The sequence below is a fragment of the Exophiala xenobiotica genome (assembly GCF_000835505.1).
Source record: "Exophiala xenobiotica strain CBS 118157 unplaced genomic scaffold supercont1.4, whole genome shotgun sequence".
NCBI lineage: Eukaryota > Fungi > Ascomycota > Eurotiomycetes > Chaetothyriales > Herpotrichiellaceae > Exophiala > Exophiala xenobiotica.
Window position 1 is genome coordinate 3,367,791 of NW_013562491.1, and position 14,327 is coordinate 3,382,117.

General features: G+C 51.9%; 5 protein-coding genes across 5 annotated transcripts; 1 reads left to right on the top strand and 4 right to left on the bottom strand.

Moving 5' to 3' along the window:
• Nucleotides 1-180: 180 nt before the first annotated feature.
• Nucleotides 181-4,729, bottom strand: PV05_07436 (uncharacterized protein). Its single transcript, XM_013460259.1, has one exon. The coding sequence runs from the start codon at nt 4,607-4,609 to the stop codon at nt 269-271; it is 4,341 nt and encodes a 1,446-aa protein (XP_013315713.1). The 5' UTR covers nt 4,610-4,729; the 3' UTR covers nt 181-268.
• Nucleotides 4,730-5,618: 889 nt separating this feature from the next.
• On the bottom strand, nt 5,619-6,530 carry PV05_07437 (uncharacterized protein; the record flags this gene model as incomplete). Its single annotated transcript, XM_013460260.1, has 1 exon — nt 5,619-6,530. One exon carries the CDS (start codon nt 6,528-6,530, stop codon nt 5,619-5,621), a length of 912 nt encoding a protein of 303 aa, XP_013315714.1.
• A 1,069-nt stretch (nt 6,531-7,599) lies between these two features.
• Nucleotides 7,600-10,257, bottom strand: PV05_07438 (uncharacterized protein; the record flags this gene model as incomplete). Its single annotated transcript, XM_013460261.1, has 1 exon — nt 7,600-10,257. The coding sequence occupies one exon, from the start codon at nt 10,255-10,257 to the stop codon at nt 7,600-7,602; it is 2,658 nt and encodes an 885-aa protein (XP_013315715.1).
• Nucleotides 10,258-10,478: 221 nt separating this feature from the next.
• On the top strand, nt 10,479-13,180 carry PV05_07439 (uncharacterized protein). The gene is made up of 2 exons (XM_013460262.1): nt 10,479-10,679; nt 10,729-13,180. The coding sequence occupies exons 1-2, from the start codon at nt 10,530-10,532 to the stop codon at nt 13,111-13,113; spliced, it is 2,535 nt and encodes an 844-aa protein (XP_013315716.1). The 5' UTR covers nt 10,479-10,529; the 3' UTR covers nt 13,114-13,180.
• A 79-nt stretch (nt 13,181-13,259) lies between these two features.
• On the bottom strand, nt 13,260-13,668 carry PV05_07440 (uncharacterized protein; the record flags this gene model as incomplete). The annotated part of the gene is made up of 1 exon (XM_013460263.1): nt 13,260-13,668. One exon carries the CDS (start codon nt 13,666-13,668, stop codon nt 13,366-13,368), a length of 303 nt encoding a protein of 100 aa, XP_013315717.1. The 3' UTR covers nt 13,260-13,365.
• Nucleotides 13,669-14,327: the final 659 nt, after the last annotated feature.

Sequence of the window (14,327 nt, forward strand, 5' to 3'; positions counted from 1 at the left end):
CGAGAGGACGCATGCGCGCCTCGGCTCAATGACGTGCCGCAGCTCAGCCTTGTCCATGCGAGGCTATGCGTGAGCGTGAATGTTCAGAAGGATCTAGCTTACTTGCGAGGACAGCTGAATGCACCCGATCCAGACAGTTGCGTTGACCAAGAAAGAATATGCAGAGATCATTTGAGGGTCATGTCATTGGGACCGTTCGTCTCATTGTTCATCTACAGCTGCGACGCGAGGTGGAATGAGTACTCTTACAATCATACTATCCTCTCAGCTAGAAATAGTTTCTCGTCTTCTTCGTGGTCAGGAGCCTCCTTGTGCCCACACCACTCGCTTGTCTCGTTTCCCTCGACTGTGAACTCCTGCTGCCGTTGACCTGTGCCTGGGACCGCGCCTTATCCTCGAAGGAATCGCCGTCTTTCTGAGGACTACCAATATCGCTCAAAAATGTCAAGTCAACTATTGGGGTCCCAGCGGGGATCTGCGACAGTCGAGGCTCCTGACTCTGCGAGAGCTTGATGCTGGGCTGACTAGAAGGCGGAAGCTCCGGACTGCTCTGCGGGCTTGAACTTTTGACCTTTTCCGCATTCCGAAGAGACTTCCTTGTCGGTGGAGGAGCCACTTTCTTTGACCTTGAACGCGTGGTACTAACACGACCACGTTGGCTTGAAGTCAACTCCTGTAGCGATGGAAGATCGTCATCGCTGCTGTCCCCGCTATCGTCATGGTATGAGGAATCGTGTCCATCGTGACCAAGTCCTCCTAAAAAAGAGGCCTGTCCGGCAGGTTCCTCTCGTGACTGAGACTGTGGCACTTCAGTCTCCAGAGAAGCCACTGACTGCTGGGATGGGCCAGCGTCCTCGATATCTTCTTCGTCTTCGTCTTCGTCTTCGTCTTCTACGACATCAGCTTCCTCGTCGTCTTCGCTTGCGTCATCGCTGTCCTGGGCATCTTCATCGTCCTCTGCCGCCTCGTCATCGCTTGCTTTGTCGTCCTCTTGTTGATTAGCGCCGACTGCGTCATATTCTGCAATCTCACTTTCAGGCTTTTCCTGCTCAGAGATAGTGAAAGACAACTCCACAGCCGGACCAGGAGAAATTTTCTGCGCATCCTGATGAGAGCTGCTGTTAGTCGTTCGAACAGCTTCTGAGGAATTGATATCCATCTGAGAAATATGTGGATACTCGACCGTTTCTTGAGTATGGATGAACGGAGAAGAAGCCGTTGGCGGATCAGAGTCAAGAGTTGCGTTGACTTCATCTGCATTGTTGAAGGGAACCTCGTCGCCCAATTCCGAGGATGGCTGATCGTCCGACGGCACAAAGTTGATGCGAGGGGACTTCTTCCGGAATCGGTGCGCATACTCGTCTTGAAGTTGGCTCGAATCATCCGTTTGGCTGACCGAATGTCGAGCCTGTGTCGCGTCTTTTGTGATGGGCTGGAGCAACTGTTCGTCCAAAGTAGACTCAAAGCCGGCCTCTTTGATGATTGCGGTTATTTCTTGTCTGCGTGGGGTGTCTATCTCTTCGATGGTGATATTTGGTTTTGAGGTTGATTGCGTGTCGATATCTTGCTCAGCGGACTCAGGTATAAAAGCAAACTGGTCACTGATCGAAGAAGGATGACCGTCACCACCACGTAGTCCTGGTCCGTTTGTATGGCTACTCTCGGGTACCTCGACTGAGGACGCCTTAACAAGCTTTCCAGATATCATATTTGAGATCTGGATCTCGCGTCTGCCGTCGTCCATTTGATCGGCGAAATCATCTGCCAGCTCGAAGCCGTGTGTCTTTGAGCCAGGTTCTTCATCCTGGGTCGCGCTGGAGGCCGGCTTCAAACAGCTAGCATCTAGTTTGAGATGTATGGTACCGTCTGGGTCTCTCTGCGATACTTCTCCAACTCGATACGTAGAGATCTCAGGTTGCCAATTTGTTGTGGCATCCACATGCAGTTCTTTGTAAGCAATGATCGCACCAGGAAGAACGTGCTCCTGATCCAGGGGCTGCAAAGCCTCGAAATCTGAAGGCATCTGGATGCCTTTTGACACTCCATTTTCAGGCTTTGAGGCGCCTGTGCCATTGGTAGATGTCTTTGTTGGTTCATCGTCATAGTTGAGCGCATCCGGCACATAGGCTTCTTCGTCGTTGCCTCCGGACCCGTTATTCTTGTACTGATAGAAATGCTCCTGGGCGCGCAACTTTCGTTTCTTGTTGTTCCCACCGTTTGGTCGCTTCATCCATCCTTGCTGGAACGGGAATGGCGGAGGGTCCAGCACGCCCCCATCACCTTCACATTCAACGGCGGCAATAATCAATTTGTCTTTCCAAGAATCGTCGTTCTCAGCAGTATTCTGTACTTGCGGCAAGGCTGGTGTGATACCATTGGCAGGACCGGAAAGCTGCTTGACTGGCCGAGTCGGCCTGGACAGCTTTTCCCTCAACGCTCGTTCAGCCTCCTTAGTTTTAGGAGTACGCAAACCTAGTGAGGAGAACAGCATTCTTCTAGAGCTTGCCAAATCCAGCCGAGCTCTTTTTGGTGCAGCATCTGCGACGATCTCTGGTTTATTAAACTGCGCCGGTTGGGGCAGCGTAGCTGATGATGTGACAATTGGGTCTGTGGTCAGCTCTGAAGTACGCTCAGCTTTGTCCCTGACTTTGACTTGACTGGCGCCGTGGACTTGCTCATCAGCCATCGCCACGTCCTCAGTTGGAGGCTGAGCCTTCTCCTCCGTAGGCACATGTCCTCCTTGCGGAGCCATGGTCTCTAGCTCTGCTCCAATCGACTTGTCCTCGAGGAGTTTCTCATAATCAGCCAGCGCTTTGAAGTCAGCGTCTTCGGGAAGTAACCCTTCCGCCTTTAGTATATTTAGCCGTTTCTTCTTCTTCATCCTCGCATTGTTAGTGCGAGTTCTGCTTAAGCCTTGGCCCGGAGCGGTGGTGGGACGCTTTTGAGCGAGTTGTATGGGTTGGAAGGCGGTCGTCGCCGCGGGTAGATTTGTCTTGGAAGCCCTCCCTTGAGTTTGGCCACCCTTCTTTTCGCTTTCGGCCTCTGATTCAGATTCCTCCGACTCCGACTCCGAATCTGAATCGTCGTCTTCTGAGTCTGAATCCGAATCCGAGTCAGTGGTGCTATCAGACTCTGACCTGGGGCTCGATGTTTCGCTCTTGTCGACTTCTCCTGGCTGGTCGTGCTTCGTCAACTCTGTTGTCAAAACAGAACCATCATCTTCTTCAGAGTTGCTGGCATCGTCGTCCTCGAGACCATTGATGAGAGCCAATGCTCGCTCCTTCGCTTGCTCCACAGCAATGTCGTTCATCAAGCTGTCAGCCTCTGACTCCTGAGACGAACTCTCCGAGTCCGATGTAGCATCCGAATTGGACTCCGCCTCATCCTGAGTGTCACTCTGAAAGCTCTTTCTCACATCTTGACTCGCGGCAGTCTCCGTTAGACTATCGACGTCTGATTCGCTCGACGAAGTGTCAGATCCAGAAGTAGACATGAGGCTTGAGTCGTCCTCATCTTCATTATCATCAACAAGATTTGCCGCTGCCTTCTCAGCCTGCCGGGCAGCAATCTCATCCATGAAGCTATCCGCGTCAGGTTCATCATCCCCTTCCTCTTGGTCGGCCATTGAATCGATAACGTAGGAGTCTCCTGGACTCTTGCCCGGCGTGGAGAATCCTTCAAACATGTCATCATCATACCGTTCTCCCTCGTCGTTAATGTCTCGCTTCCTCTTGAGCTTTTTCTTCAGCACTGTGTGAGCCTCATAACTGCTGCCAGCGTTCGTGACGTCGGCAGCATCCTTCAGCAAGAGTTTTACTTCCTCTGACAAGTCGTCATTATCTGTGAGAAGCCCCTCATCACGCTCTTCAACATTCTGGCCGTCTGACTCCAGTGCACCATCAGACTGAACATCAGCATCGTCGAACTCCTCCCTAACAGCGATCTGCGACCTGCCCTCATCATCATCATCATCATCATCATCATCATCCTCTTCTTCTTGATGTTCACCAACATAGTCCTCATCCTCTTCTTCATTTTCATCCCATTCCTCGTCATCGCCCGTGAACGGAACCAACATGTGAGTGTAGTCCTGGTGGCCTGGCGGCATAATCAGCCTCCCCTCCTGCACACCTTGTTCTTCTTCATCTTCCTCTGGCGCAAGCAACCTCCTCCTCTTCCTCGGTGGTATCACCACTCCGGGCCTACTTGCTGTTCTAAGCCATCTCTTCCCAAAGGCGACTCCATCCATCAAATGCCGTCCGTCACCGGTGATCTGGTGCCTCCCACCTAACCTCCTCATCCTGAGCTCTTCCGAACCCAGTGGCTTTATGGTAACTGCATCGTCCTCTTTCAACACAGACTCGCAAGTCTGGTAGTGTAGACACTCGTAACCACGCTCGAGAGGTCGCGCACCGACTTCGACGACATAATCTTCAAGTCCCCACTCCCCGTCCGCCGACTCGAGTGGCACGACCTCATTCACGTCACTCAGCAGGTCGGCAATGGTACTATCTTTCGATCGTGTCTGTGAGGAGGGTCCGGTGCCGGTCGTGTATATGATTTGCACAGGCGGGAGCGCGTTTCGCTGGATGTGAAGGTGCAAGCGCATCCTGCTTCTGCTGTAGCTGATCCTCACCGCCGGACCGAAGAGGAGAATTGTTGGCAACGAGAACAACTGTCACATCAAATCTGGGGTACGGTATCGCATGCAGGAAATAATTGGAGGTCGTGCACGGATGTTTGAACTTTCATTCGCAGAAAAGCGCCGGCAGAGTCGCAGGGGTCACGTCCTTAACGCGAGTCACGGTGGTGGGCCAATTAACTTGTCAATGTCAAGGGTGGCCGGAGCCTTGCACACTGGCAGCCTTGTTAAGCTTGGCAACGACGGAGTAAAGACAAGTAGAACCCACCTTAGGCCCAAGAGGCATGCAAGTCGCAGGCTGTCAGACACCCATCAAGGGCTAGGAATTGTCGATAGGTAAACTGCTGAGAGGTCACTTTGACATCACCCAACCCTGCCGCTGACCCCCAAAACAAGCACCCGCATCTACTGCGTGCTGGGTACCATGTACAAATAATCCAACAAGTGTGAGCAAGTATGAATCACAAAGGACGAGATGTCTTTAGCGGAATCCCCTTTAGCTGCGCCGAAAGCTCTTAGGCAGGGAACCTCGAGGACGCACAACCGACGCACACCTATAGGTACAATGCAAAAGAGAAATCGAATTGACGCGTGACTGGGAAAAGAAATTATATACCTGAGCATCTATTGATGTTGGCTGATGGAAATAAAGGCGGTCAGTCGAATCGGGCAGCTGAAATTATTATAAGAGGTAACATGGCTGCAGTAAGTTAGTTCTTGTGCCCGGTACGGTACAGAGTGGAACGGAGCCTGACAACCTGGTCGGGGTGCTTGTCGTGTCGCAAGGCAAGGCATTCCTTCATCATCGAGATCAGCTGGTGCTAGTACGGATAGTCAAGATTGTGTTAGGAACAGGTAGGTTACTAAGGTATGAAAACACCCCCATCCGAAGCACCCTCTCACACTCCGGTACAGTCCATTAAAGCAGAAGCTCAAGAACTAGCAAGCATATCCGACACCCCATCAATAAAGCACATCAGCATACCACCACATTAACAGGAGTCTCAGTCACAGTGACAGTAACCGTCTTCTCAGCACCACCGACGGGCTTACGTTGAAACGACTTTTCTACCTTAATCGGAGTCTCAGTGACAGTAACCGTCTTCCCAGTAGAACCACCGGCATCACCGACAGGCTTACGGTGAAACGACTTTTCCACACCGCTCTTGGCCAATTTCTCCATAGCCTCGGACGCCAGAGTGACCGTGGCAAGGCGCTCGACCACAGGGGCGATCTGGCATCCCGCGGTCTCCCCGGACATATACTGGTAGCTGGTCTCGGCGATGGGCTGCTCCAGATGGTGCGAGAGGGCGTGCCCGACCATAGTCTCATTAGGGGAGATCAACCCATGCAGCTCCGAGGCCTGCGTATCCACGCCGTGCATCATGCCATGTATGAAATCTGCCGGGTTGGCGACAAAGGCATGCGCTTCGCCCGCGAGACTTGGGTCGACGAGGTTGGCCGTGCCCTGCAGGCCGTAGGAGGCAGTTTCGTCCGCGGCGATGAAGCCGACTTCTTCGAGCCCGTACATCAGACCCAGCGTGAGGGAGTATATGACCACGTTGATGGCTAGCGGGACGAGTTTGTCGCTCTTCTTGGGTTTCGGGAGAGGCATGCCGTGCGCTCGCATGGCCTCGACGACGTGGTGGTACTTTTTCTTCGCGACGGCGCGTTGGCGCAGGCCGAGGAACAATCCGAAGCCTGTGCCGCCGCAAGTGGGAATGAGGAGAAAGCTGCAGAAGACGATTTTCACGCCCGTGGAGAAGATGCGGCGTCTTTTGAAGACTTCGCGTTTGGCGAGCTCGTGGTAGGTTCCTTGTTTGCCATAGCCATGGACTCGTTCTTTGTAGGCTTCTTCGTTGAAGTGGAAGATTTCCTTGATTGCCATCTTGCGACTGATCGAGGTCACCTCGAGAGGTGTTATGAGGCTCACTAGATAAAATGTTTGGCACAAATGTGATAGATCTCCTTCCCAAAGTTGACGGCGATCAGACTCCTGCTCTTGGGTTGATCGGAGAGCTGAACTCCTGGTGATAGAAACACATTGCCTTCATTTTGTACGCCCATTCCAGCGCGCTGGCTCGCGGGTTGAGCGCATTGTTGGATCAGGCTGTGAGAATCGAAGCGACCCTCCCCCGGACGGGACGGTGTCTCAGCCATGGGAGGTGGGCAGGTTCATCCGGTCGAAAATGCTTATTACCATCAAGCTCTCCTTCGTCTTATTTGACAGGGGCAGCATCAGCTCGCTTGAGGCGTTCGATAGCGCGGTCTGTTTCCGAAGCCACGTTTTCCTGAGTACAGCCTTATCCCATGATACGACTTCAAGGCCTGTTTGGACGGAATCGCAAGGTGAAGAGTCCTCGAGCGTACTCGGAACATTCAGACACTGTCCTAAATATGGCCGCGCTGTGTACTCTCACGATGGCCACAATGGCAGACGTGAGTAGATGAAATCCTTTCTTGTAGTTTTTGTCGACGGTAAGGCTGGGGAAGAACACTAGTAAGGGAGCAGGTCAGCTGCATATAGCTGCTAGCCTCGATCGTCACTTAGCGCGTCATTCTTCGCTGGTGCAGTCCCCCTTTTGACCTTCAGAACACTCCATCACAAGTAGTACAAGTAGTTACCCTTGTACGCAGCTGCTAAAAGCCTCCCATTTCAGGTGGGCACGCACACATGGGCCTGTCAACTCGCTCAACTCGGTCTGGGCCCTTGCAGTTGTTTGCATTTGGGTTTCGTGGCTTTTCTGGACAATCTGTGGCTCCTTTTTTGGATCAAGGGTCCTCTATTCCGTGGCACCACGCCTACGGCCCTGACAACCTCCTGATCTCGCCTCCACTCAGCGATGCCATGGGCTTTGGCAGCCGCGCCCATCCCATTTAGTGCTATCGCATCTGTTATCAGTGCAAGTGACATCAGAATGCAGCAATCAGCATCGCTGCTTAGGGTATGTATTCAATCATTCCTCAAACTCCCTATCCCCTTCACCCTCACCCATCGTAGCCACTGTGGACTGCCCGCCAGTGGCCTGAATCCTTGCCTCCTGCTTCCGATACAAGCTGGCAAGAAACTCCGAGGTGCTCGCTTCCTCGATACCCTTGTCCTCTCTGACCTTCAAAAAGCGAGGAAACCGCATACTTAGCCCACGATCTTCGTTGACCAGTCCAATCGCAGCAGTATACGTCGGACTGAGCGTAATGTCTGCGAACGCCATCTCCCAGACCTCTTGTGGCTCGAACCACACGTCTGGCTCGTATGCACTGTATTCGATATAGCTCGGCTTCGAGCCCAACACATTGTCGCCGCCCTCGGCATATTTCTCCTTATTGGCCTGATAGAATTTGTCCGTGAAACCTGAGATGCATTTCGTGACCACCTCCAGCGAGCCATTCTCCGGGTTACGACATGCAAGCAGAATGGGCGACCACCACTTAGCTTTGCGACCTTGACCGTGCCAACCTGCGACAGGAATGAGATCGATCGTATCCGCCGATGTGGCGTAGTCCTTTTTGACCTTCAACCACGAGTCGAGGCGTTTATCCGGTTCGTAAGTCGATAAGAGAGCTTTCCGGCGAGTGCCTTTCTCCTTCTCCTGTTCTTTTTCAACTTGGGATTTTCTGGCTGATTTCTTGTCTTTCTTGCTCGGTGTCACCGGCGCCGGAGTAAGTGCCTCGTCTTTGTCGGCCTGCTCTGGCTCACCTGGACCAACAAGATCTGGATTGGGTACGTTGTCGAGGACTTTGACCATGATCCCTTCACATTTGATGTCCGTAGCGGATTTGAAAAACTCAAGAACAACGTCGGAATCAGCTGATGTCGCGTCGATACTTTTCACCCAGGTAAAGTGATGTTCCTTCTCCACGAACATGCTGCGAAGTAATCCACGGCGCTCACGGAATGGACGGTCGAGTAATTGCTCGCCATTGAGGTACATAAGATCAAAAGCGAACAGGCAAACATCAATTTGGATAGTGCCAATGTCGACATCCTTCTTGGCTCGGTTTGTAAGGGTCTGAAACGTTCGTAGTTCTCCAGTGTTTCGATCCACAGCGACAACTTCTCCTTCCAGGATGAAGCTTGATACTCCATCACCTCGTATCTCGGGAACAAGAGCCACGAGATCAGGATATTTGTCTGTCATGACCTCGAGGTGACGGGAGAAGATTGAAACTTTACCACGTTCGTCACAGTGAACCTGGGCTCGCTGACCATCGTACTTGTACTCGCAGCTAAAGTCTCGACCTTGGAGTTTGGTGAGCATCTCGCTCAAATCGCGAGTAATGCTGCCCAACATGGGGCGGAGAGGTATGTGTAGCGCCAGGTCACAACGCAAGAGCAGCTCATCCGACACGCCAACTTCGAGAAGCCCGGGTACAAGATCGTTGTAGTTCGGCCGTCGAGCAAAGCAGGTTTTGACAACTTCTTCGGCTTTGGACCATACGATGGCCAACTCTTCCTTCTTGAGCTTAGCAAGCTGGGCTGCTTCCCTAACCGGGAAGTCGGCTCCTTCTGGACGCGAAAGCTGGAATGCTCGTCCAAGCGCAATGAGCATGGTCGTCTTCACAGCACCAATTCTGAGATGCTGGACCAGCGTCCTCACTATATACCGACTCTCCTCCGGCCCTCGAGCATCTTGAAGGAGGCGGTCGACCAGTCTTTGTTTTTGCTCAACGCTACCTTGACCTTTACTGTTTGCGATCTTGACCAATGTTTGATAGGCACTCTTAATGGTCAAAGGCTTCGGCTTCCGCAAAGTAAAACTTTGTTTCTTTTTGGCTTCGAATGCGACATCTCCTGCATCTCCGTGCTTGTCATAGAGACTTTTCAGCCCTGAACCATCAAGTCCGCATACTTTCTTCAGTGCTTTTGAGATTGCGGAACCACCCAGACCCAGCTCTTGGGAAATATAGGGTGGTGCTATGGAGTTTGTAGCCAGCCATACGGCTGGAAGCAGACTGTCTGGGTCGGCTTCAATGATGAGTCTGAGGCAGTTCACGAGTGTGTCAACAATCTTGATCCGACTCTGGGTAGAGTTCACCAAGACAAAACACCTTGTCAACAGAGCATAAGATGCATCGCCACCGTCGGCAGCCCAGTGTTTCTTCAATTCTGAAACGTATTGCGTAGGATCAAATGTCAAGGGACTCTGATCGAATGGCACTGTCAACGTGGTCTTGTCTTCCTCTGACGCAGTAGACTGCAGCCCTAATAATCCCTTCTTGGTTCCATCCGACGAAGGTTGCGGCTCGGGGGTAGGATGATCGAGCGCCGCTGCAACAAATTCCTCCCTGTCCTCGCTCGCCTTGTGTTCTCTGTCTTCGGCAGCTGTTCGAGTCTCTTCTTCCTCAGTGTTGTCCCTTTTACCAGTTTGTTGTCCGTCTTCTCTTGTCCATTCTTCCTGTAGCTTCCAGGCCAGCTCTTCGTCTGTCAGGGCGTGCTCTGAGCTTGACCGATCGGCGTCGGCTGCTGCTGTGCTTGTGGGGTCTCTATTTTGCGTCGAGTGACCATTGACTCCGTCCGGCTGGTTTTGTTTGCGAAAGAAGAAGTCGAGATTGCGATGTGCGACTGGTGCAGGCCTCGAGTCGTTCTTCTTTCGTCTCTTGGAAGGGCTATTCATATTCAGCACCAGCAATGTCGCCAGTGCGGCACCTATCGGATCATCTGTCAAGCATGTTGAGTTCTAGACAGGTGCATTTTCATGTGAATGCGAGTGAAGTTTAAGCGTCATCGGTTCGAGACGATCGTGTCTCGTGTCTGCATCTCCAACTACAATGACGCGTCTGGCGAAAATGCGGAGGACACTTGACATTGACACTTTTATTTCTACCGGTCCTTTTGCGCAGACACTCTTCTAGCTTAGAGACGACCACTCGCAAACTTCCTGCAAACATGGCCGAGTTGAGGGCGTCGAGGACCGCTGATATCCACACGAGAGTCGAGGACTATCTCAATGACAAGATACAAAGTGCCGCTGATTTGGATCAAGTAGACAGCCTGCTACTACGAGTCCACGAGCAGCAGGGCCTATTGAGGCAGCAGGTAAAGTGTCCCTGTCAGATAATGTCCATATTTTCTGACATTGCCGTAGCTTGAAGATGCCCGCAAAGCCCACCGAGAGGTGCAGGCTCGTGTCGAACAACGATCCCAAGAACTGACCTCGAGAGCCGAAGCTTTCCACCTTCAGAAAGCCGACGTGGATCGACGACTGCAATCGATAGCCCAGACAAATATCAGCGATGACGCTACGAGCAGAATCGAGGCACGCATGGGCAAAGTGCGCAATCTGGAGATTGCTCAAGGATACCTCGATCTGGTCCGGCGAATGAACACATTGAGCGATCAAGTAAAGGACAACCTACATTCTCAACCAGGTGCATCAGTACAAGCCCATATCGAGTTGAGAAGCTTGTTAAAGAAGGTACAAGATGCGCAGGGGGCTGCAGAGGGAGCCGCACCGCAGCTGGTGTACACTTTGGAGCGACAAAGTAAGGACATTTACAACGGAATCACGAAGGCATTGGAGGGAGATCTTCAAAGGACTCTTGAAGAAATGAAATGGCCCAGTAAAGAATTGAATCTCCTCAGCAACGTCTGTGAAAAATGGAGCACACAGGTCAGATTATTACTCGAGCTGCAAGATCCGGATTTGATAGCAGCATTTGCCGACAGGGACACTTCGAATCCCTCTCCTGCCGCTGAACCCGTGGTGCTGCTCCCTCTCGAGGTCATGGTACAGCCTCTAGCTGCAAGATTTCGCTATCACTTCTATGGAGAAAGGCCGACCAACAGACTCGACAAGCCCGAATACTTTCTCAATCATATCCTCGATCTCCTCGACAGGCACAGTGGTTTCATGTCTGATATGCTTGACCCGATCCTGGACGAGCGGGCGGCGACTTTCGAATCCTTGGAGGTTATCTACACAGATGCTGTGTCTACCTTTATAACCGCACTGTTGCCGATGATCCTTGCCAAATGCCTATCCTTCTTGCCCCAGATATCTCAACAACCACAACTTCTGTCCCATTTTATACACGAACTAATGGCGTTTGACACTGCGATCCGCGACACCTGGGGTTATGTTCCTATTCCTCGGATGTTGGCGGACTGGAGAGGAGTAACCTGGATAATTCTGAATACACATGGCTACTTTGGGCCGTGGTTGGCAGTAGAAAAGGACTTTGCCCTTTCTCGCTATAAAACTATTCGGGACGCTCCAGATAGCGGGGATATCGACTTTGATGCCGACTCGACTCAGACCAAGCCTACCAAGGGAGCCATCAGGGTCAATGACTTGCTCGAGACAATCACCGACCGCTATCGGGGTCTTTCATCCTTCAGTCAGAAGATGAGATTTCTTTTGGACATTCAGCTGTCAATCTTCGATGACTATCACAATCATCTGCACGGAGCACTCCAAGCATACCTTGTTTCCTCCCACACCGCGGGTCGGCTCCTCCACGGCCAATCTGAAGCCGACGCTTTCGGCTTGAAGGGTCTAGAGTCTTTGACCAAGATTTATGGAAGTGCTGAATTCCTTGAACGCAAGATGTCCGACTGGAGCGACGACGTCTTCTTCCTAGAGCTATGGGACGAGCTGCAGTACCGCGCCAAGGCTAACAGCAGTGGCAACGCCTCTGTCGGGACAGATCTCAGAGTAGACGAAGTTGCATCCAAGACTTCTGACACTATCAGATCAAATGGGCCGGATAGTGATGCAGATGCCGATGATGGTGGACTCTTCGACCAAACGGCTTTGGCATACCGGCGGCTACGGGACCGTAGTGAGGAAGAAATCCTTCGAGCTTTCGACGTGAACCTGCGAGCTGCCATCGACCCGTACGCGAAGTACGCTCAATGGTCGTCCCTTGCTGCAACGCCTTCTGATTCTGCGTCAATGAGTCCCTCGCCCAGCCTTGATGGATTCTTCCAGACTACATCAGTACTCCTTGGCTTTCTTGCTGACACGCTCGCACCGGGATCTTTGCGTCGCATCACAAGGCGTTATTGTGCCTCGGTCCAGCGGAGAATCTTTGATAATGTCTTGATGTATCACACTTTCTCGGCGGCCGGAGCAAATCAACTCAAACGAGATCTGTCAGCGATTGAGGAAAGTATAGAAAGGAGCACCAAGCTGCGAGGAGTCGTTGGAGGAAGCATGAAGCGTCTGGAAGATGCGGTATTCCTTCTTTCCCTTGATGCTGCCACAACTGCAAATGCCAGCATCGAGGATGGAGATGAAGACGGATGGGGCTTTGATGAGGAAGAGGCAGGCCCGCCAACAGAAAATGCTCCCGCTGTCTCTGCTGGGAATGACTTTGTCGAGAAGGAGTGGGGTTTGTGGGATGCAGAAAAGCTCATTTTTGAGAGCAATGAAGCGGCGCGAAAAGCGCTGGCAGATATGGGATTGTATCATTTGAGCGAGGCCGAAGCGAGGAACGTCTTAAAGCGAAGAGTTGAGCTCAATGGTTGATACTATCTACAGGTCCCAGTAAAAGATGGATACTGTACTGAGCGCATATTAGGGGCACGTCAACCTCAATACTATGATCATAGGCAGTTGACCATTCATCCGCTGCCTTCAAAACATATGCAGCCACAAAGACTGCAAGTGGATATCACTATCACTATCACTGACAAACCCCTTGAATTCATCGATTTCTTCGACCCGGGATCTTGATGAGTCGTTGGACGAGGGAGAGTGTATTCAAGTCGGCCAATCCACCTACTTGCGCAGCGTCTCCTTCTTCACCGGATGGTGAGAGATCATGCCAGCACCAGACGAACTGAAGGCTGGAAGTAGAATTGCCTGACTGATAGTATGATCCTGACTGGCTCCTAGCACTTGAGAGGGGACCTGCTCGTAGGTTTCGTCCCATGCAGCTTGCCTAGAAGTGATGCCGCGCTTGGCTCTGAGAGCTCGAACGTATTGAAGGCGCGTTTCCAGGTCTTCAGGTTCGTAGCCAAGAGGCGTAGTCTTCGGTTTCGGAGCATTTGGGTCGACCGACGTTCGAAAGCCTACACCCATTCGTGGAGAGTATAAGATGCTGGATACTAAGGTATACCATATCCTCTGACCAGCTCTGTACATGAAGTACTCATCGCTTGTGAGGCAGTATAGTAGATAATGGTGGTGCGCTACTTCTTCTCCTTCTGCGCTTTCTTTGAGATTTTCGCCACCATTGCCTCGGCGAGTTTCTGGCCATTGAAGTCGTGCTTAAACTTCAGATGTTGATTGTAAGCATCTGCGACAGTCCATACCTCATTGCATAGCTCGCAAGTCACCGCTTCAGGCAATTTCGGAAGCCCCTTGTGCTCCTCTAGCAAGTGAAAGTCTCCAATCTGTTACGTTTAGGACCACCTTCTCGCTGGGACAAGTATCATCCCTAAGTGCCCAGAGGGGGAGTTAGCTCAGGCCTTGTGAATAGATTGTCTTGGGATTGGCGGCTGGGTTCTTGATCTTCAATATTAGTAGTATCAAGAACATCTTCCTCATTTGGCCCATGAGTCCTACCGGTCATGCCGTAGTTGACAGAGCTTCGTCGAGATCGTTCAGCAGCGGCGGGAGGGCGGTAAGTATCAAGCGTGCGTGGCCATACTGGTTTGCAAATTGCTCGGTGCGAGGAGTAATGTCCCTTTGTTTTAGTCTCTGAACATACTGCCTTCGCCGCTCTAGAGCAGATACAT